The 22,435-nt window shown below is 44.7% G+C and overlaps 2 protein-coding genes across 3 annotated transcripts; both read right to left on the reverse strand.

The window, feature by feature from the left end:
- Positions 1-13,398: 13,398 nt before the first annotated feature.
- On the reverse strand, positions 13,399-14,687 carry rxfp3.2b (relaxin family peptide receptor 3.2b). Its single transcript, XM_077024122.1, has one exon. It carries the CDS (start codon positions 14,575-14,577, stop codon positions 13,399-13,401), a length of 1,179 nt encoding a protein of 392 aa, XP_076880237.1. The 5' UTR covers positions 14,578-14,687.
- A 1,437-nt stretch (positions 14,688-16,124) lies between these two features.
- Positions 16,125-22,029, reverse strand: creb3l3a (cAMP responsive element binding protein 3-like 3a). 2 transcript variants are annotated; one of them, XM_077024454.1, is made up of 10 exons: positions 21,904-22,029; positions 21,448-21,561; positions 21,058-21,298; positions 20,680-20,822; positions 20,301-20,411; positions 20,047-20,153; positions 19,479-19,547; positions 19,300-19,384; positions 18,992-19,088; positions 16,125-17,059 (listed from the first exon to the last, which is right to left on the reverse strand). In XM_077024454.1, exons 1-10 carry the CDS (start codon positions 21,922-21,924, stop codon positions 16,743-16,745), a joined length of 1,305 nt encoding a protein of 434 aa, XP_076880569.1. In that variant the 5' UTR covers positions 21,925-22,029; the 3' UTR covers positions 16,125-16,742. The 2 variants fall into 2 exon arrangements, 1 of the variants encoding a protein (XP_076880569.1); XR_013134512.1 differs by lacking the exons at positions 18,992-19,088; positions 19,300-19,384; positions 19,479-19,547; ... (4 more) ...; positions 21,448-21,561; positions 21,904-22,029 and adding an exon at positions 18,079-18,165 and having other exon boundaries at positions 16,921-17,059.
- Positions 22,030-22,435: the final 406 nt, after the last annotated feature.

The following is a 22,435-nucleotide window of genomic DNA, read 5'->3' on the forward strand; positions in this document are numbered from 1 at the left end:
GACAGGGTAGTTTTGAGGAAAGTAAAAAAGGATATGAAAGATATAGTGGCTGCTTTGAAGAGATCCAGAGAGAGTAAACTGAACGGCTCGGGTAATATTTGGTATTTTGCAGAAAGTGAGAAGGAGACAAGCCATAATAAAGTCAAGACTTCAAGTGGAAATAGACTGAGACTCATTGAGGAGATAAGGTCACTTAATAAGCAGCGGAGGTGAAGAGAAGAGGAGGAAGGAGAGGGTATTAATACCTGCAGAAAGAGATGAAGGGCAGGCTAGCAGTGTTGAGGACAGCACATGCCTTGTGGAACGGAAGAAAAGAGGAGAGTGTTAGGGAAGCTTTCTTTAGGGATCCATTTACGACCTTATTCGGTAAGGAGATGTGTGGGAGGTTGAAAGTTAGGAAGGAAGTGGGTGCCTGTGGTTTTCCACCCGTGGATTTTCCACCCGTGGATTTTCCACCAGTGGATTTTCCACCAGTGGGCGACAGTGGGAGATGGACATCGGTCCACCTAAGTGGAGAAGGTTAGAAGGGGATGATGTGCTGTGCATGGGCTGGACCTGCACCCTGATCTGATGCGGTTCTGTGTGTTTTTACTGGAGACGGTGGACGTGGTGTGGAAGACAGGGACTATTCCAAAATGGTGGAGAAGAGCAGGTGGTGTTTTCTTACATCAGAAGAGAAGGATGCTGTGGGTATTGAGCAATGTTGGCATATAAGCCTTCTTAATGTAAAAAGTATGTTTTTCTTTTGTATGGTCACACAGGGATTCATTGCATATTTGAAAGTGAATAAGTTAATTGATATGTCAATGTGAAAGGTAGGGACACCAGGCTTTGCAGGTTGTTTGAAACACAGCAGTATGAGATATTCAGACATTGAAGATGTGGTTTTCCTAGATTTGGTTATTGGCCTTGGGTCAATACTGCATTACCTCTTGTGTTGTATGCTAGCAGCAATTGTAAATGGGTATAATGGCTGGTTGTAGTACATAAACACCCTTAGTGTTTATGATGGCAATGGAGGTGATTAGGTGCACAATGCCACCACCATGTCCCTTCAGTCAGGGCATACATGGATGAAGGGGTAATGTTGACCACTATTGCACCATGTACCTGGCGGTTGGGAAGGTTGAAACTTAAACGTAGTAAGTCAAAGAGGTTTGTCAATTGTGAAAAGAAAAATTGTGGATGAAAGCTTTTGCCGTGTTGTCTGCATGTGGCATAGTGTGGAATGGGTTGCTGGAGCCACCACTGACGAATGCAGTTGAGGAAACGAAATAGGGTGAGTCGTCAAAAGGTGATTTGGGGTCAAAGAATGCAGAGATAAAAGCAACAGCACCAGTAACAAACGCAGAGAGAAGGTGGACTGTGTGAAGGTGCTATTAGCTAAGAGCACTGGAGACGCGGAGTGGAGGAGTCCAGCCTAGTGGCTCATGGGAAGCGTTTAAAAAGGCCACTTCAGCAGATGGAAGGAGAACCATAGAACAGGAGAGGAAATACGACATGCGACAAGATCATCGCTGGGAAAACAAGAGCAATGGTTCTCCTCTGGAAAATTTTGTGAAGAATCACTAAAAAGTAAACGTTGTGGGCAAGGGGTGTGAGTGGTGATACATTTCCATTTGGAGTGACTTACGACGTGCTCACAGTGCCACAAACCTTCGACCTCGGTAGGTGGGGATCTTGGTTGTAAATTATGTTGCCACAGGGACAATATACATGGAGATGCTTACATCATTAGCATGTTTATTTGATAATAAACACGTAGAGGTTAATTCCTTGTCCAGTAGTGATATGAACAGAAGGATTTTATGTGTGAATGAATGAATAAATATATGAATGAATGAATGAATGTTCGATTTATATAGCGCCTTTCAAGATACCCAAGGTCACTTTACAATTCTTACACAACCAATCATACACCAGCGAGAAGTGGCAGCCAATCGCACACAGCGTACTCTCTACTAGAATCCACACCCCCTGGGGGACTGAATGGGGTGCAGGAAGGGGAGAGAGGACAGACCCTAGTGACAGAGCACCATCCACCACTGGACATACAAGCACACACACATTCATGCACACACACTCAGACAACTGTTTTTATTGAACATGAAGAAACACAGTTACACACTCAGGAAGAATTTGTCAGAGACTGCCATTTTATATGTACTATATAACTATAAATATACATAAATAAATATAAATTACTATGAATATCAGTAATTATGCATGAGACTGGTTATTGGTAGCAGAGGTAGGTAAAAACTACACCCCCCCACAGTGAAAAACTCGCACAGTGGCTGAGCACGGTGGCCTTCAGTGTTCAGGTACATGGAGGACTGGGCAAGTGAGTGGATTATTGTGTCATGTTGTTGTCATGACTGGAGCAGTAGATCCAAACGGAACTGCTGGCACCACGCAGTCTTTAACCGGGCCAGTGAGGCGAGGACGGCCGACGTGGACCTGTTGTGTTGGGGATTGCTTGATGGCGTAGTAGGTAAAATCCATCTGGAACGGGCAGCGCTGAGTATGCATTAATAGTGCCAGTGGGGATGGGCTCGGCCCGAGTCGCTGGGGAGGCCAATGTGGATTTAACGGGTTGGGAAGTGATTGACAGTGCAGGGGCAGCGCAGTTGGTAAATTTAGGGAGATTAACTCAGCATGTGCCGTAAGTGTACTGCATAAAGCCAGCAAAGCCCATATGGAACTGGTGGCACTGAGCATGCATTAATGGTGTCACTGGGTGCGGGAACAGCCTTAGTCACCGGGGAGGCCGGTGTGGAATTACATTTAAAGAGGTTTTGTGGATCTTTTCAGAAGTGAGCTTGGAGGGGGCTGGATCTGGGACACCAGACCTGACTGTTGAGCCTTCAGGAGGAGTCGTGGACTTAATTCAGTGAAACCTTAGTTCAGTATCCAGTGAAGAGAAGTGCCTACCTGATGACCACTTGAGTACCTACCTGATGACCACTGTGAAGAGAAGTGACTACCTGATGACCACTGTGAAGAGAAGTGACTACCTGATGACCACTGGTGTGCCTACCTGATGACCACTGGAGTGCCTACCTGATGACCACTGGTGTGCCTACCTGATGACCACTGGAGTGCCTACCTGATGACCACTGTGAAGAGCTCGCAAGGTTTTGGTTACTATTATGAAGTGAGTGGGCAGAGTCCCATATGGAAATCTAACAGTTTGACGCAGGAGATTTGATATCTTATCCTGAATGTAATTACAAACAATGTGTCACTGTCTGAAGTTAAAGTCTATCCTACGCTATTAATTAAAGCCTGCTAGTAACCCTCACCACTTATATCGACCTGGCCAGCTGGTTAATGTGGATTATGAAATTTAGTTTAATATAGTTTAAAACGATATCATGAAAGCCTCAATGTTTTTTTTCTTTCTTTTTCTTTATGTGAAATGAGTATACGCCTTTAACAGACACAGGTGGAACAGATGTGAGGTATGACGAGGTGTCAGATGGGCCAGGTCCAGACCCGGCTGGGAGAAGAGAGGAGTGACGGGTTGTCTCGTGCCCTGTGTGCGTGTGGAGCGCTCGTAAATCTCAGGTGAACACGAAAGCCGGAGGAGAGGCGAGCGGGGAGCTGCTCAGAGCACACCGTGTCAGCTCCCATCACTAACCGTGGCCAGCAGATTCAATTTGCACCCGTTCGGCAGGATGGACTCCCATCATCTTCATCCTCTTCACCCTCAGAGGCCCTGCAGCAATCTCATAAGAAGGTCTCCAAGGACACAGCACTGGATTCTAGCGCATCGCAAACAATGGTCTTGTACACGCACACACACTGACATGCAGAAAGAATAACCTCAGTGTTAGAGACACCGCACTGCCCTTTAAAGTGATCAGACCGTCACCTGATGACCTCCATTTCGTTGTCATTGTGGAGAGGCTTTTCTCAGCAAAGATAAATGACATGCTGTCAGCAGACTTATTTTCGTTGTGTCACTAAAAATCCATTATCTCTAATAACCCTTATATTTGCAGTGGTTTTGAGGATGGCTTGCATATGGGCGTGTGCCGGAAGGGTTCAGGTCCTCGGGGGGGGGGGGGGGGGGGGGTTTGACCCATGGGGAAGCAGCGTGCGGCGGTTGATAAATTGCCACGTCTTTGATCCTCAGGCACCATGACAGCCACTGATTAAGTATCTGGAGCCGAAGAAGCATCAAGCAGACGCTGTCACCAGCTAAAGACTTCCATTTAATCAGCCTCTAATTAAAGCCTGCTGGCTGCTCCACTCTCCGGGTTTCAAAGAGAGCCCACAGTGCCCACCAGTGGCAGCGGAAGGTTAACGGGCACCGCTGACGTGCTGCCAAAAGAGAGCAGGAACAGCCAATGAACACCCACCTTCTCCGCCCGGCACTGCCGCCCAGGCTGGGTCGCCATTGAGAAAATCAATGGACCTCTCACTCCCCCGTCCTGTCATCTCCCCTCCCCTGGTGAGCTCGGAGCTCACCACTGAGTGTCCCGCCACTCTTTGTCCCGCACGTCCCCTGACACGTGATGATCTCTGTCAGGCTCTTTGGACCTCTCTTCCTTTCTCCTTAGTCTCTCTGTCTCTGTCTGTCTCTCTTACATACACACACAACAACGACATACACACGCAGGCACGTACGCGCGCACAAACACACACACACACACACACACATCATGATCTTTCTCTTTGTCTAAGTTCGCAAACCAATCTACTTGACTAGCAGCGAGAAGCAGAGAGGTGTCAGAGGAAGTCATTTAGGTGAATTGTGAGGATCTTTGTCGGAAGAATGGCCTAGCGAAGAAAGCAAATTACACTCATATGAATGGCTTGCAGCCTGGAGAAGCAGTGTTTCAAACTGTTGGAAGTAAGCTAGAGCAGCTCTGAAATAATGCGGGATTACATTCCACTGTAAATATAACCTCACTGTCCTGCTGTATTGCATTACCAGATCAGCCTTCACTGGCAACAGAAAGTGACAGAAATTCACTAAACCCTCTTTAAACGGGTTTCATTATCAAGTGTAAGCAACAATTGCAGTTCATAATTCTACTTCTGCCAATCCTTCTTACCACCAGCGGAACATAACATGCTCAATACTTATCTCCCGTATTCTACAACACTACAGACCCAACTTGAGTTCAGTATGAAACATAGACACTAGTGGAGTCGCAGCAGTAGCAGTCTGTGCTGATCACAGGGTCAGCCAAGCTTTCTGTTCAAGGGTTTTGTCGTGATAAATGGATTGTGGTAGTCTGTACCAGAAGGGTTCTATTTCTTGTTTCTTTTTTTTCTGTTCAAGTTTCTTTGCTTTTCTATTTCCACTGTTTTTCTAATCAAGCTACTGATTCTGACATTTTTAGTAATGCGATGTAAATAATTTAAAGGATTGCCCTATCTTAAAATACAGTATGCTGAAGATCTGACACACTATTGATGGGTGTTTTTTGTATCTGGCTGTCAACCCAAGGCAATTTCAGGGAGGTTGTGTCTATCCCATGAGATGGTCCAAAACAGAGAAGCCCAAATGTGTAGGTGAACATGATTTTGTGACGGGTGTAGCAGTCACGACTACTGCTATTAGAGATGGAGAATATGGAGCAGTCAAAACATTAGAATCTCTTTTGGTGCTCCAAGTATGCTTCTCTATAGCTTTTGTTCACACTGTCAGAATAATTGAACACAGTATTTTGTTAGATTGGAGAGTGTTGTTCTGATCTTTGATCTGCTCAGTTTGGGTTTAGCCAATCATTAGGCTGAGTCATGAAGAGGTGTGAAAGATCCGATCAATGCAGTGGACCTCAGTTCTTACTGCCAGTACAGTGAAATGACTGATGACGAGTTTTAAATTAATCTCAGACCTACTTAGGGACCGATTGTGTTAGAGCACAGTCTGTTCAAAGACCGAATATGTCCATTATAGATCTAAACCTTAAAAACACACTGACACGCTGGAAACTTCTCCAGTGCCAGAAATGAAGCCAGTCATTTTTTTTCCCTTAAGCAGTAGGCATCTGTTTCCCCAAGTTTAGGTTATGGAAGAAGATGGATGATGCTTAGCCCATCGAGGTCAAACAGATACAGGCACTCAATTGGGTCGCTACGTGGCAAGGCACACTAAATAAAACGTACATTCACTGTCTGGCCATGCTAAATACACAATACACAACATTCTTCCGAAAACGGCGGTACAGGCACAGAAAGAGCAGCATGTCAGCTGTCAGTTGTTTTAAGAGTTTTACGGCATTTTTGCATGGTAGTCAGCATTCTGTGTGTGTCTTCTAGAAGGTCAGCATTTCTCAGAGAAAATGGATATGCAATATGCACTAAGCTCCACGTCGCCGCACCAAGACGTCGGTCTCACTCATTACTTGGTTTTAAAATCTCATTAGGTCGACGGCCATCCGAACATTTCTACTCCTGGCCAAGGCAGACACAGCATCCACAGTTGGCATGCATGCTATGGACGCGTATCTCTTTAGTATTCTGATTGTAGCCTATGTCTCCTTCCTTTTGTTTGCTTGGGACTCGCAGAGGATAATGAATTGCAGTAATCAAAACTACTAATAATAAAGGCATGTGTCTGCTTGGCTTACCTCACCAGGGTTATTGTTTGCTCATTGGACGAAAGAGTACAGGTAATGTTTTTGTAATCGGAGAACTTTAATCAGTGATACTATTGAAATATGCTGTAGACAGCTGTGCAGCACATCTAGACCACACTTGATAGTTCTAGTATTCTACTGTAGTTACTGTCGTTTGATGGTATATTGTAACAGGTTCTTGAAAACAATTCCTTTCAGATGTTTAAAAGGCTCAGAGCTTCATGAGTCAATATAATATATGTCAGATGATGATTTTTCATTGTTTAGAAATGATCATAATAAAGACAAGAAAGATGTTAGAAAACCGATATGTGGGGATTACTATGTGCGGCTTTTTCTGCTGCTCTTTGAGACTGGGAGCAACATTCTTCCAGCTCAGTGCTTAAATCAAGGCCAGGGCCACAACTTCGAAGTTTAAAATCTGCTCAATGCATATTTAATATTTATCTAAAAGTAACAACTGGCATGTCCTTCATCCTCGGCATGAGTCGTGTGCAAGTGCACACACACTGATCTCTTGTGTGTACAGGCACCGTGCATTTCTCCATCTGTGCTGAAGACACACTCTGTGTTTGAGATGCGATGTCACAGTAACACGCCGCCCAGAAACCAAACCGTCCCTTAGCTTAGTGTCATTCCATCTCTCGCTAACTCTCTCTGACTCATTATTTAATTAAATCAATCTTGATTGATTTTGATGAGATCAAAGTGTGTGTTTGAAGACCAGAGTACTTAAAATTGGATGAATACATATCTAACCCAGTTGAAATTAAATGACATAATGCCTTATCATGACTGAGTAATAAGCGTTTTGAGTTCTGAGCACATAATAGCTCTCATTGGGACATACCTTGAAAATTGTGTGATATTCAATAAATCATGTGGATGGCTTATCTTGTTTAATGAGTACGCAGAGGTGGGATGTATGCATTCCCCTGACCGATAGATTAAATCATTGAACAAAGGTAAGGAGTGGGCTTAGAGCCAGGACTCCATGTGATAAATATTAATGAAAAACAAATGCAACCCAAACAAGAATCACTGCAATTATCGCTGGAGTTTGTGATGGAGTAAATGACAAAGTTCAATGACTGTTGCCTACACTGTGCAAGTTGGTGTTTTCCTGTGCTAACACGCTCGTCAAGAAACTCGTCCTTACATTTCCAAGATTCTTTCTGGTGCCTGTGCTGAATGAGGTTATGTTAACGCTGTGGGCCTATGGAGGGGTGTTTGTGCACGGGAAGTTCACCCTGTGCAGCGCGTGACCTCTCCTGCACGGAGACACTCCTCGAGAGGATAAAAACACAGTGGTGAGTACTACTGGACAAGGTCACTGATCCCTGGTGCACCAGAGAAAGAAGATTAAATGTCAGGATGGTTTTTATATACACTGCCCACTTGGTTATTGCACCATTAAAGCATGGCACTCTGTTGTAATGAACGCACGTAGGTCCCACTTTTGGACTGGAGAAAGCCTTCAGAGGGAAGCGGGTTTCTCTGTGGGGAAGGAGAAACACATACTCCCAATGTGGCCATGAGTTTCTTTTTCTTTTAAGTCTCTAGCCATTCTGGTCACTCCTGTAGGCCCTGAAACTACATGTAATCACCAAAGGACCAGCGTGCAGAGATGAAATTTTCACACTGAGGCACATTTCCTCTGTTGCCGGACCCCCTCCCACAGGAAAAGCAATCAAAACGAAGGTTACTTTTAAGGTGCAGTGGCCACGTGAAGGAAGGAGGTGGCCACAGTGGGTGGTTTTGTTGCCTTTTCCCGCCAGTGGCTTAAGGCTGGCTCGTGCTCCGCCCCTCCCATACGCCGCCGCTCGCGACGTTCGCGTTCGCCTCGTGGTGTGGCAGCTGCATCGTGTTCTCGTGCTGGTGTGCTCCCTGAGCGTGTTGGAAAGGTCATGGAACAGACCAAGATATCTGATCAAATGCTTCTCAATGTGTAATCCGCCCCGCCGCCTACCCGTGCTCATGGCTGGCACGTCTACCCGGAGAATGGCACTGACATTTCATGCTTTGCTTTCTTTAATGGTTGACTCTACGTTTTTATCACAGGCTTCCATTAATTGTGCAGTGAACATGATATAGGATAAGTGACATGCAATTTTCATTTACAACACCATTTGGGTATGCTTAAGATAATTGCTTTTTACTCTTTTACAGTAGATTAAGCATACAAATAACCTCTGCACACACTTTAAACAGAAACACAACATGTTGTATATACATATACCTGTTTGTGCCTATACCTATATATACGTATAATTTATATGAATCAGGCATTGTGACACTGCTGGTGAACGACGGACGTAATACCTTAATGCTAAATGTGTTTAGTTTTGTGTAGGCTAATTGGATTTTTAGATGATAATTAAATAAGGTGTTACAGCTGATACTGTAGTTCATGTTAGATATCCAGTTTAAGTCAGCGATCACTATAAAATAAACTCAGAATAGCTTTTTAACATTTTCTGTCAGGTCAGATTCACGCTCATTTCCTGGGTGACATTAATTCTCACCTTAAAATATATATCAAAGCATAGACTTTGGGTATTGTTGCATTTACATAGCAGCCAAGGTAGCTTCAAATTATAAAATAAAAACGAATAAAAAGATTATTTTGGTAATGATTTATAAAGGTTTTCATGCTGCAAATAGCTCGTTTTGTCCATGAAAGCACAAATGATGTATGAATGCATTTCAGACGTGACGAAATGTGGCGTTTCTTTGTTTGCTTGCATAGCTCAAAATGCTCATTTCAGTTTTAAAAATGCCTCGCTGCAGCAGTTCAGACTGTAATGATTCTGTACACAACATATTGCGTTAGACAAGCCTGTGTTTCAAAAGCCTGCTGCTGTCTTCGCGCCGCTATTTCTAGCAAGCGGCGTTCTGCATAATACAGCTTTAATTCGGACTCGGTGAAGTAGCTCGTTCCTGTGTTTTATTTCAGTCTACGTCTTTCTGGATCTCAGTGTGAGTGGCACGATTCTTCTCTGCCATGCTTGACTGACACGTGGCGCCTGTGCGCCTCCATTCTCGCAGACTGTCGAGAAAAATAGGCCAGCCCGGGAAACGATCAGTCTCCCTCCTGTAATTATTTTAGACTTCGTTTTGTCTGAGGGCGCCACGCACGCGCACACGCACGCGCTCTAAACTGAAGGCTGCATTAACCAGAATGAAGGTGCTTGAAGTCACTAGTGGAGACGGCGAGCCTTGATGTCGTGTTGATCATGAACTCTCCCTCACTCAGCCAGACGGGCCGCACGGTTGCGAAGGAGGCTTGTCTCTAACCTTTTTGAGAGTGCTCAACTTTCAACTTTGAACCCCTATTCACAGGTAACTTTTGTGTTGCTTTCTTATATATTGATATGTGAGTGCTGAGAGCTATGGAGAAAAGCTCAAGGATGATGAAGTACTTTAGTGGAACCGCCTGAGTTTAAGAGGCTTCCTAATAAAATTGAAGTTATGCCCACTCTTACTGGTCCAGGTCGCTCTATAATTATTATTTTCCTGGACTTCAGAATATGTGCATAAGTGACTCCAAGGTGAGGATGCATCATTCAAGAAGTACCTGAGTGAAGACACCCAACCCTGCCTCCCGCTCGTAAAATAATCAAGACAGTGAGGATGCCACCATGGAAAGCATTAGCCTGGGTTATTGCAGATAGCATTCATCACTGACACCTATTGGCTGGAAACCTAAACGACCCTAAAAGGAACAGACCTGATTTTGAGCGTTAGTGCAGAGAGAGAAGGAGTAAATGGAGGAACCTATATTTATAGTTGTCACTATAATTCATTTCCATTACATTAGCCAACTTAAAATGAAGAAGACACAGGTTCAGAATAGTGCCATACCAAGACAGAGGTGCTGTTTTGTGTGTGTGTGTGTGTGAGCATGCACATGTGCTGTAGATTCACTGCTAATTGTAATCCAGCTCAACTCTTCCTCAACATTCCCCTCAAGCTGCATAATCAGCTGTTAATGAGGAACAATTAGGCATCTTAATCCCTTTCACAGAGTTGCTGAAAACTCATTTAAAACAGGCATCGTGTACTGGCTTCCTGTCCTGTAGAGGACACATATATTGATCATTTGAGGCACCCAAAAGAAATATCCAAGTTTCCCTCACACCCTCTGCAAAGTAACCCTAGACGACGTGACCCAGACACTGAGGAGAGCGGAACCGATCAAACCAGGCAGGGGAGAACCGGAGGCTTCGCTTCCTTGCGCCGTGAGATGAAATAAAGGCAGCTGACAGCATTTCATCTTAGACTGATTACGATATTCAGGCCTACGCCCTGAAATCAGACCTTAAGTGCCCACGAGACGCACAGACTGCTTCGATTCCCAGGCACCTTTCCCTCCTCACCAGACAGTTGCACCTCATAAAATGGGCTCAGTGAAAATGAAAGCTCTGTCCTCCCTTTACACCACAGACAGAAAGGCTTCTGAAAAAGGAACCTGGTGCTTTTCATAATTCACTGTCCCTTTCATCCTCAGCGACAGCACTGCTGAATCAAACCCGAAGATACATGTGGAAGAATAGCACCTGCTTTCCTCTGCAAATGATTCATTTCCCGGTTTCGTGGCTTGTTTTGGAAAACTCTACTTTAATGACATCTCTCAACTGAAATTAGCACATAATTGTGTGTAATGTGTGTTTACTTAAGGTGTTTAATTAGTATATCAGCAGTTAATTAAATACTTCTGTGAAAACCATGAAAATCTTATTGTCCCTGGTCTCGTGATGTTTATCCGATCAGTACAAAATAAATGTCAAAACATTTCATTTTTGATCATCTTTTAAAATACCAACAATAAAGAAACTCTGACAGGCTCTTAGCTAAAATGCCACCTGAGTATTTTTTTCTAGTCCGATTAGAGTCCAATTACATTTCTGGTTTGTGTGCTTTTCTTCAAGTCAAGGGATTCTCTTATTTCCCACTTTATAAAAACCAAGGCTATAACCTTTAAACTCTGGAGAACTGTGCCTACACCAGGTTGTTCATCTGAAACTACACCAGGTTGTTCATCTGAAACTACACCAGGTTGTTCATCTGAGACAAACATTCACCCTGCAGCCAATTTGACGCACAACATTGACATAACCTTATTCAGCACAGGCACCAGAAAGAATCTTGGAAATGTAAATGTTTCACAGTTCATGTATCTGGGGTATGTGTCTAGAGTAATGATGGTGTTGATGAAATTTTACATGACATTTTAAAATAATGCAAATTGGTAAGGAAAATGCAATAAGATTACGTAGTCAGAGATGCACAAGTAGGAGCATCTCTAGACTCACAGAGCAAGACAGCAGATCCACCAGGAACATCTTGTACACATGCATATTCTAAAAGCAAAGATGAATTTTTAACACAAGACTGAATATTATAGAAACAAATGCTTTCAACTGTTTTAAGACATATACAAGAGGTCTATACAACATGTAGCAATATTACAGCCAGTACTACTAATTCATGGATAAGTGACCACAAACACTGCCACAAAGTGCAGGTGAAACTGAAGAAAATAGCCTTTATAACAAGCAGAAAACGGTCTTTTCCAGGGTCATTAGCAGGGTGAAGGAAGTGATCACTTACTCTTATTTTCTCTTAGTTTCTTACTGCAGTGACCTACAAACTCAAACAGTAACTACTTGTTTCATACTACCTTATTTTATTGCATGACATTACTTTAGAGAGCAGCCAGCCACCTCTGAAACTGCACTCCCACACCAGGACCCGTCCCACACCAGGACTCGTCGAACACCTGGGTCAGTCCCACACCTGGGTCAGTCCCACACCTGGTTTAGTCCCACTGAAAGCTGAACAATGTGTTCCTGAATGTTATTCTTGAACTCCTGATTCCTATAATACAAATATGCATAAAAAATTACATTTGTTCGAAGGCTTACATTTCAAATTCAAATTCAAACAGAAATAATATTTTTTCTATCCCTTTAAAAATTTAATTACCTGAAAATATTTACCAGTTCACATTTTGACAGTGTAAAAAATCACTAAGCTAACAGAGAACATATTGATGTGTTTAATTAAGAATTAATGTTATTGTGTATTAATAAAGGTGAAGCGAATCGCATGTTGGTTAGCAAGATCAGTGCTAATAAATGTAATCAAGATTATTAGTGGTTTGATTATTTTAAATTTATATATATATTTCTTACTTTTAACCATTTCTTTAACACACAGAATAAATGCATATATCAATATGTAAAGCATCAGATGTCAAAGGGACAAAGCATGTTATTGCGTGGGATATTTTGATTTGTGACTGATCATTTTAGGCTTTTAGACAGACAATTTAATCCTCAATCAACTCTAATCTGGCATAGCAAAGTACTGTGTCTCTCACACAATCTGCTGCTGTTTTCTTTTTTTGTCCTCTTGACTTCAAAGGTGGACAAACACAAACGGACAGTTTACTGTCCCCCATGAAGGATGTCCTGAAGCGGAATCGGAAAACAGATTCCGGTCAGCAGCACCAAAGATGAGGAGAATGAGGTTTGAACCGTGGCGGTCCCTGGATGGATCCGAGGACCAAAAATGCGTGCTGATCAGAGGTGCCGCACGCAGGCAGGGGTTGAAAAGAAGAGTGAAAGAGTGAGAGAAAGAAACTGGGGCATCTCCCACGGGGGGGGGGGGTTCAGTCATGTTTGCTCCTGTGTCTCAGTCAAAAAAGCAAGAGTTAGAACATTTTTTTTTGCTTCACAGGTCTTGGTCGTCCCAGTGCGGACCTGGACCGGAAAGTCGGCCACGGGCATCTCGTTTAAACATCCATCTGCACCAGCACCATGACGGGGGGAGCCTCGGCTACTTTGGCCTTGCGGGGGAACAGGCAGGCCGGGCTGCGGTAGGACGGCGTGGCCCTGAGCAGAAGCTCCTTCAGGCCGGCACGGAACTCGCGTCGGATCAGGCAGTAGAGCACCGGGTTGAGGCAGCTGTTGGCATGGGCCAGGCAGACGCTGAGCGGGAAGGCGTAGGCCTGGGCGTTGTAGAAGGCCATACTGAAGGGCACCAGGTCAAACTTGATCAGGACGCCCCATAGCGTCAGCGTCTGGTTGGGCAGCCAGCAGAGGAAAAAGGAGAGGACCACGATCACCACCGACTTGGTGACCTTGGACCGGCGCCGGTGGCGGCTACGCTCGCCCTCGCAGCCCACGGAGGACCGCACTCTCCGGCCCAGCACGAAGCGCAGCAGCATCAGGTAGCAGATGGTGATCACGGCCAGCGGGATGAGGAAGCCCAGCAGGACCTTCTGAAGCTGGTAGAGGCCCAGCAAGATCTGCGGGTCCCAGCTGCCCGACTCCGGGAAGCGCACCAGACACAGTTCCTCGTCCGCCACGTGGGCGATGGTGGAGAACACGGCGTGGGGAAGTGTGGCCAGTAGAGACACCGCCCAGATACCCAGGCAGACCCACCTGGCACCGGCCGCGGCCGCCTTCCGGCTGTGCATCTTCAGCGACGAGGCGATGGAATAATACCGGGCCACGCTCATGGCCGTCAGGAAGAAGACACTGGCGTACATGTTCATGGTGGTGACGGAGCTGATGATTTTGCACATGACTTTCCCGAAGGGCCAGCGGAAGTCCAGCGCTGTGTCAACGGCCCAGAAGGGCAACGTGAGTACAAACTGCAGGTCCGTGAGAGCGAGGCCCATGACGAAGCAGTTGATGGAGGACTGCTTCTGCCTGTGGCGCGAGTGTAGCAGGTATAGCGCCAGAGAGTTACCCACCAGCCCCAGCGCGCACACAACCGAATACACGAGCGCAATCATCACGCGCAGAGCTAAGCTCGAGCTGTCCCCTTGCAGCGCCGAACCGGACTCCTTCGTCAGAAGATGCAGCCAGCACCGCAGAGACAGGTTCCCCGCGAAGCCGTCCGTGCAGTTCTCCGGTCCCGGCGGCTGCTCGCACTCAAATGTCTGCGTGGCGTTGTTCCTCTCCATGGCACCTATGCGCTCTCGGACTGTGGGTGATGTGAGGTAAGGAAAAATTTGAAGACACGTTTAAAATAAGTGAAGTTCATTTGCAACACACTTTTATTGTTCTGCGAAGAGGATCGTCTCACAAGTTGTCCGTCGGAACCCGTGGTCCAGTTACCCTGCGCCTCTGCGCGCTGCGCGCTTCACTCTCATTCTTTTATACCAAGATGGGCATGACGCTTGGCGCAAAAGTACGATGCAGGTATTTGCTCAAAGATCAGCTGGCGAGGGTTGTCTCTTTGACTCGTTGCTTTTATTGTTATTGTTTGTAGGCTATTTTCCTTTTTTTCTGGCTATCGACTAAAGCGATTATTCATTTTATTGTAAGAATCCATGCGCACAGAGAAACGGAACTGTTTGAGATGCTGACATTCAGATTCCAGTTTTGAAACTTCTTTCATATTTATTAAAATGTCTTATCTATAAACAAGCTTTTATTTTCAGCGATGGGCTCTGATTGTTTGGTCGACGTAGTAAAATAAAAGTTTAAAAAAAATTCTAACGTCTAACGTACATCCACGGAACATGCCACACACGCACTAATAAACTCAATAATTATGTAGGCTGCTGTCACGTTTAGCCAAGTTATGTGTCAATATAGAATACTGGCTACAGGTGTTTATTTTACAGGTATTTATTACGCTTATACTAATCATTATATAGGTGTGTGTGTGTGTGTGTGTGTGTGTGTGTGTGTGTGTGTGTGTGTGTGTGTGTGTGTGTGTGTGTGTGTGTGTGTGTGTGTGCGCGTGCGTGCGGAAATGAAACTGCTGAAATCAGTAGCGTCGCCCTGTCCCGCCGCTTTTCAAGCAGACCGTGCGTCATAAATTAGAATTAATTCATTTACAATAATCGGGATTCATTTCATTTACGTTAAACAGGATTGCCTGTATTTCAGACAATTTATTTAAGAAGTTTCTTGAGCTTGTAGCTGAACTACATAGCACAGTTTGGTTCATGCAAAGCCCGTTTGTAAATGAACCCAGTGTAAACGAGGACACTTCTCGGAGCTCTCTGACACCACCTTGCGCTGCTTTCTCCAGATGGGGATGTGCGGATTAAAGATCGCACTACCAAAGCACACGGAGAACTCAAGACGTGAGCTGCGACATCAGGACTAAAGGTTGCGTCTCTCTGCATGATTAAAGACGAAGAGGCAGTGAAATACGCCGGTGAAATTCACTTTTGCGTCTTCGACGAAAAAAAAAGCATCGTTGACAAAATGACGGGCACACGACATTCTGTTCCGTTGTGTAAATAGTTAATATGTCACGTGCACTAATAGTACCTAACGCAATTTTATGACCTATTTGCGCATTCCTAACCACGATCTACTTAAGACATGAAACAAAAAAAAACTTCCCCAGACGATGAATGTAGTGATAGATCATTGGAAGAAGATACAAAACTACTTTTTCGTGTTCAGATCATGTCACTCTGTGTTATACAACAGGTTGGATCTGGTGTTATTAAAATGTTGATTTGGCAATGATAACCGACCGATATGACAAGGTTAAAGTACTTTATTGAACGTGCCATAAAATGAACCTCATAAAGTGCTGGAGCTACAGACAGTATGAAAATGTTTTGCAGTGCATTTGTTCATAAATCAATAGAACCATTTCAGAAATATATACAAACACAATTGACTAACTACAATTTGGAGTTGTTTGTCCATAGTAATGGTCAAAAATGTACATCAGGCCTTCAGTTCCTTATAGAGTATGTCTAAAGCACAGATGCCTTCAAGGAGCAAGTTTCACAAAGCATTCATTGAAAAACAAACATTCAAAATTGCAAAGCTTCCAATAATCATTTGCAATGGATTTTTTTCCTAAGGATAATATCCTCGTTTTTCATCTTTCTTTCACTGGAGATTCTGTTCTTGTGCTATATAAAATCACAGAGATGTTGCAACCATCATCACCAGTGTATTATTGTTTTTATTTTGGTTCACCGAGCTTACAAGACAGACAAAATCTTGTTAAAAATCATTTGTGTGTGTGTGTGTGTGTGTGTGTGTGTGTGTGTGTGGTTCTTGTTAGCCTTGCAGGCAATAGAGTGAATGCTGCAGGTGGCCTGTGGTGTGGGCGTTGGGCGTAATCCCCTGGCAAAACCACCCCTGCCCTTCACATGTCATTGGCATGCGGTCGTAGTCGCACACCACGAGGTCGACTCAAGGTCACCGCCGCTATGTGCCCAGTGATGGGGTCTCCATGGTGATGGTCGCCATGCTGATCAAGACTGGTGTTGCGGGAACCTGGTTCGTAATTAGTCTGCTGTCCCAGCCCCCTGTGAAGTTTTGCCATTAGGGATGCTATCTCCTCAATGCCTTTGTCGCCAGGGAAACGGGGAGGCAACTGGGACTCCTCCGCTCCTGTGTACGGATGCTCGAGGGCGTGCAGCACCTGGGAAGACTGCAGGTATCGCAGGGACCGTGACTGCACTGGAAAGAATCGCAGGAGAAAAAGAGTTACACACAGAGTCCAACATGCAAGGCAGGTACATCACTGCACAATCCCAAAAGATGATGACCAGTCCAAAGACATGTGCTACGATGGCTTTCAGCCACAGGTTTCATGTGTATGCTCATCGTGTCAGTGCCGATATACAGTTAGTCCAGTCTAATGAGTTAGATCAACTTTGAAGGTCCAGTAGAAAAAAAATAGTTCTTGTTTAAATATTTTTTTAAATGTGTCCCTAATTTTCCAAGTGAGGGAGAAAATTTATTTGGTTGCCAAAAAAGAAAACAAGTATATTAACACCTAGAAAACTGAACAGAGAAAATAAATCATTTGAAATATTTTTTAAAAAGGAAAAATAATATAATATGCTTATCAGTCGGCAAGGAAAAGATTTATAAATGAGTAAAATCGCCAGAATAACAAACAAAAACCTTAAAACAAATGTCACAGAAATGACAAACAACTTTTAGGGTTCAGGCAGCTAGCAAGATGTCTTTATAACTGCTTATTATAACTGCTTCTCAACTTGGATCAGACTTCACATTACAAGCAACAGATTACAGTAGGAACAGACAACGCCTCTAGCAAATGTATCTGAACAGGTGAGATGAAGATAACAACCGTCAACATGACGAGAAGCTCTAACATGAGATAAATCAGAATTCCAAACACAGCAGCTCACTAAGTGACAGTCTGTTTTTTGCCCTCATGAACCCTGATGGTGTAGTATATGTTAGAAACATCAACTTCAATGCGTTTACACAATTTCCATCTCACTAAACGTGTTCTGATGAAGTGGTATTCTTCCCATTGGTGTGCAAAGTGATAAACTGCCATGAAGAGTCTTCATCAGTGCCTCTCCTTCTCAAACAGAATCATGAACCACCGCACAAGTGGCAGCAAACGTTTTGCCGCTATTTCGGACATGCTCAGATCTAACCAGTGATCAAAAGGAGCAGATAAAGGAGCAATCGGTTAACAAGTTCCAAAGGTTCAGTACCAGGAGATGAGATGACAGGAACAAAACAAAACAGGTTGGGTACCAGAGAGACAAACAGAGAAACCGCTCGGTGTGCACGTGAGCTGGTACAACAAACAGGTTTAAATGGACAGGTGAACAGGTGTGAATAGTCAGTAATCAGGGGAGGTGGATCTCCAGAACGTGAGTCTATTGGTGGAGCCAAAAGATTGAGTGACCATAGGGTCTGTGACTGCTGGATATTGGGAGATGGAGTCCATTTAATGGAGTGACATTTAACTGTGAGAAGCTCCAGAGTACATTATATATATATATATATATATATATATATACATTTATATTTTTCTTTAAAACTAGTTTTATAAAGAGTACATATTTATATAAAAAGACTAAGTTAAATTACTTAATAGAAACCTAATTACTGGCTTGTGTGGGATTACAGACAGCATACTCTGCATGTGACACAGTTAATGTTAAATTCACTCTGCCTTAAGGTTCAAATGAGATCAGCTTATAACACGACACCAATTTAAAATGAGGGTGACCAAATGGTCCGGACATCCCACTTTGACCTCTGGTTGCCGTGTCACAGAGGCATGGGTTGAAACAGAAATTGCTTCCACACAAAGCCGGTGACAGCTGACCGATGAGGACAAATTACACCCCACATCCACACCGGCGATTCGACACGCGGGAGAAAAAATGACATTTCCCATTCTGTCGTGCCTTCTTTGACGTCTTCTGAGAGCTGTCACACACGTCTTAGTTAGCTATTAGCGTTCCGCTATTACCGGTACATTGCGCGCTTTGATATGAACCAGGCAGCTGTTGGCCGTGGGCAGAGGACCGCTCGCCCGTCCTCTGACCGCCGTCCTCCGCTGACCCCGAGAGGACCCTGAGCCCCGGGAGCAGGCGGCGGGGTTGTTTGCCTCACCTCTCTGAGGGCCGAAGTCTCCGGGCTGGCTGACCTTGGTCTCGCTGAAGGGCTTTAGGCTGGGCAGCACGATCAGGGTGAAGGATAGCAACAGCACCTGTGGGACACAAACAGATGGGCGGTTGGTTCTGCGCATCTCTCAGCCCGACCCTCGACGGCACCGCCCGTGCGGTTGGAGGTCACACGAGCTTGTGTGGGGGCAGCACTTCCCGCTCTGTTTGTGGCCCCCTCCCGAATAGCTTACGCTATCCCGGGCACTTGTCAGATGTGAGTGTTTAGCCCAACCCATGTGCTGTGATGTTCCTCACCAGTACACAGGTCCCGGTCTGGGCTGGTTTATTGGACCCGTTCATGACCATGGCCTGTAGTCGACGCAGTTGCTCCATCAGAGACCTGAGCAGGAAGAGGCAGAGAAGAGGAGAGCGGAGTTATCAACCTCCGTACGGACCTGGCTCTTTGAAGAACTGCTGATCAAGCATTCCCTCACATGTTGCATTTCTCCAGCTGGAAGACTTTCTTCTGCAGCTCCTGGTTCTGCGCACTGCAAGCTGTCATCCTGGAAAAGTACATTTCTCAGAAGAACAAGCTTACATGTGAAGCAAACCATCAGGCTATTTGCCTGCATATAGTCCATTCCACTCACAGACTTACAGTGAAACATATTTTACTTTATGGTTGTTTTACTTTGGTGTCTAGTGGGGTGTGTTCACTCTGTGTTGTTGTTAAAGTTGTGTTCTCTCTGTTAAAATTGTGTGCTCAGTGTTGTGCTTGGCCAAAATGGAGAAAGAGAAAACCTAATACGATGGTGTAATTCCGTTCCTTTTAGAAAACTTTGAGTTGATCAATTATATTATATTGCATTAAATGTTTTTACTGTGAATCACAGTAGCTGGTTTCAGAGTCCAGTTCTCTTTCATGCCCGCATTTAAAGGGAACAGAACCACACTGTACCTTGTTACCTTGTTTGTTTACTGGACGTGGGTGAGGTTGCGCTGGATACTCATGGCTAGCTCCCAGTGCACACGCAATGCAGTTTTCAGTGCTTTATTTGATACCTGATCTCCAGTCCGTCTACGTATTCCTTCTTCTTCTTTCTGCTCTCCTGGGCAGAACGCTTGTTCCGGATCTTTCTGCGGATTTTCTTCAGAATCCTCTCCTCGAGCTGGTAGTGTGTTAAAGGTCACAAGAATGGTAGGGGGTGGAGGGAAGAGATGAAGACATGGGGAGGGGGGGGGGGGTGCAGGCGGTGTGTTCTAATCATGTTACACAACAAGCTAGTTGATGTCTGTGGCTTTGGAACACACGGTACCTTAGTTAGAGGAAACTGACTGGGTAGAATTATTCCCTCCTTTGCAAGTAACTTCTTCTCGTCGTCGTTGAGGACCAGCTCCTCGCGGGACTGCTGTGATGCCTGTGGAGGCTACACAGAAGAGAACGACACAAATTCGCGTAGCACGCCACACCCCTCATAGCACACCGTCCCGCTCAGGCTGCCCTGACGGTCAGACGTAAACGATTTGGCATCAGAGTAAAGACCCATCTTTCTTCGTCTCTATGTGTTTACACATGCCAGAAATGTGAATCTACTCCCATAAGTCAGGGGTGGAGTGGTTGCGTTGAATATCGTATTCGTTCCTGTCCCTCTCATCCTCATTCATTTCGTGTACCTGCACACCGCGGACACTCACGGGCTCTGGCGTGCCAGACAGCAGCAGATCTTTGACGGTGAGGTGGAAGGGGGGGTCTGGTTGAGTCTGGGCCGGGGGCAGTTCAGACGCACACTGCATCCGAGCAGCCCTCTCAGGGAAAACACTCAAGCCCCAGGAACCTGCTGAAATACATAATGGCATTTGTTTGCTTTGGTGTGTTGGGGTTTTGCGTGTGCACGTGTACACACAAACGTGTGTACGTGTGATGAGGGTGAGGGTGTGGGGGGGTGCACATGACCAAGGACCCTTCTTTAAGCAGACAAAACAAAGTAACTGCCTGGAATGTTTATACAAGAAATGGCTATTGATCAACCACTGTGAAGCTGTTTCTTAACAAATAGGTCCCCGCCAACTTACTAAAATCGATGGGGAGCCTGGGGTCTTGCACGGGAGGAGGTCGTGTCTGTGTGGAGCCACAGTGAAGCTCCAGAGGGGGACTCGTAGGTGGTGGAGGGCTGTCGATGTGGTCAGAGTGGGGGTCTTCACTTATTCCACTGTCACTTGGAGAAGGTGACCATAACGGAGACCCAGACATAGAGTCAGGCCCACGTAGTAGGACATTAAAGAAGTCTTCACCGACCTGGGCTGGCATCATGATCTTCCAAACAGAAATTTGCAACAATACTGACCACCCCAAACGCCGCAAGTCTTCAAACGCAGGGAGATATTTTGAAACATATAAATGAACCTAAGACCAACCATAACGTTCCCCAGAAAAGTGTCTGTGGGTGTGAGATCATTACTTACGTTGGTGTCTTGGGCTGGCCAAGGGTGGTCATTATAATGCATCACATCCTCTTGCCGTAAGATGCCATTATTCTTATCGAAAAGCAAGTCCAGTAGTTCTGTCCCTTCACAGTCCTGTAATATAAATCTCCGAAATGTTTACAGAGTTTAATATCATTCCCGTCTATTTGATTTAGTGGGTAATATTGTAAAGCAACAGAATACAAATGCCTAAAAATGATTAATGTTAAACATTTCATTCTTTCCATTTGATGCAACACAATCGCGCGCGCGCACACACACACACACACACAGAAAGATACATTTTGTTGGAAAGTTAAGTTAAAAGTTCCATTTTTTGAACTTTGTTCTTCGATGTCTATGACACATCTGAGCTATTCTGATAGCACAACACTATGTTCTTGCTGAAAATAGGTTGAAACCCATATGCTGAAATCCAAACAAGAAAGTACTGACCTGTTCTGAGTAGAGTTCCATTACCCCAACTTTGGTGGGAAAGTCACCATTAATGACAAAACTGTAAAAGAACTCCAGTAGATGTTAGTAAGCTGTGTGCGTCTTAGTCCTGTCTGTTTCTCTATGATCTCACTCTGAGGACAAAGTTTAAACTCCAACACTACAATCTGATCATCATTAGCAAGCCCGGCTTCCTATTGGCTGTTGTTAGAAGGTGAGGTATTCCTGGCAGAGACAGTCAGAATGATGAAACAACAAAGAATATGCTTGAATTGAATCTCACTAATACTAGCTAATCAAACCCAACAAATCACATGGGTCAAACCTCTTTCAAATCAACAAACTATTATTCTAACAAAAGCGATATTCCTCAGATCAGTACCTTACTTGATGTTTAATATTATCAGACATCAGCTAGCAGTATCACATTTCTGTAAAGCTGCAAAGTATTCGATGTTTATTGTTTCAATGCTAAAGCTGTGGCAGATTCTTTAGCACTAAATCAGATGACAGGTGTTTACTGCGTGAACAC

The sequence above is a fragment of the Brachyhypopomus gauderio genome, chromosome 12 (genome assembly GCF_052324685.1).
Source record: "Brachyhypopomus gauderio isolate BG-103 chromosome 12, BGAUD_0.2, whole genome shotgun sequence".
In the NCBI taxonomy this organism is placed as follows: Eukaryota; Metazoa; Chordata; class Actinopteri; order Gymnotiformes; family Hypopomidae; genus Brachyhypopomus; species Brachyhypopomus gauderio.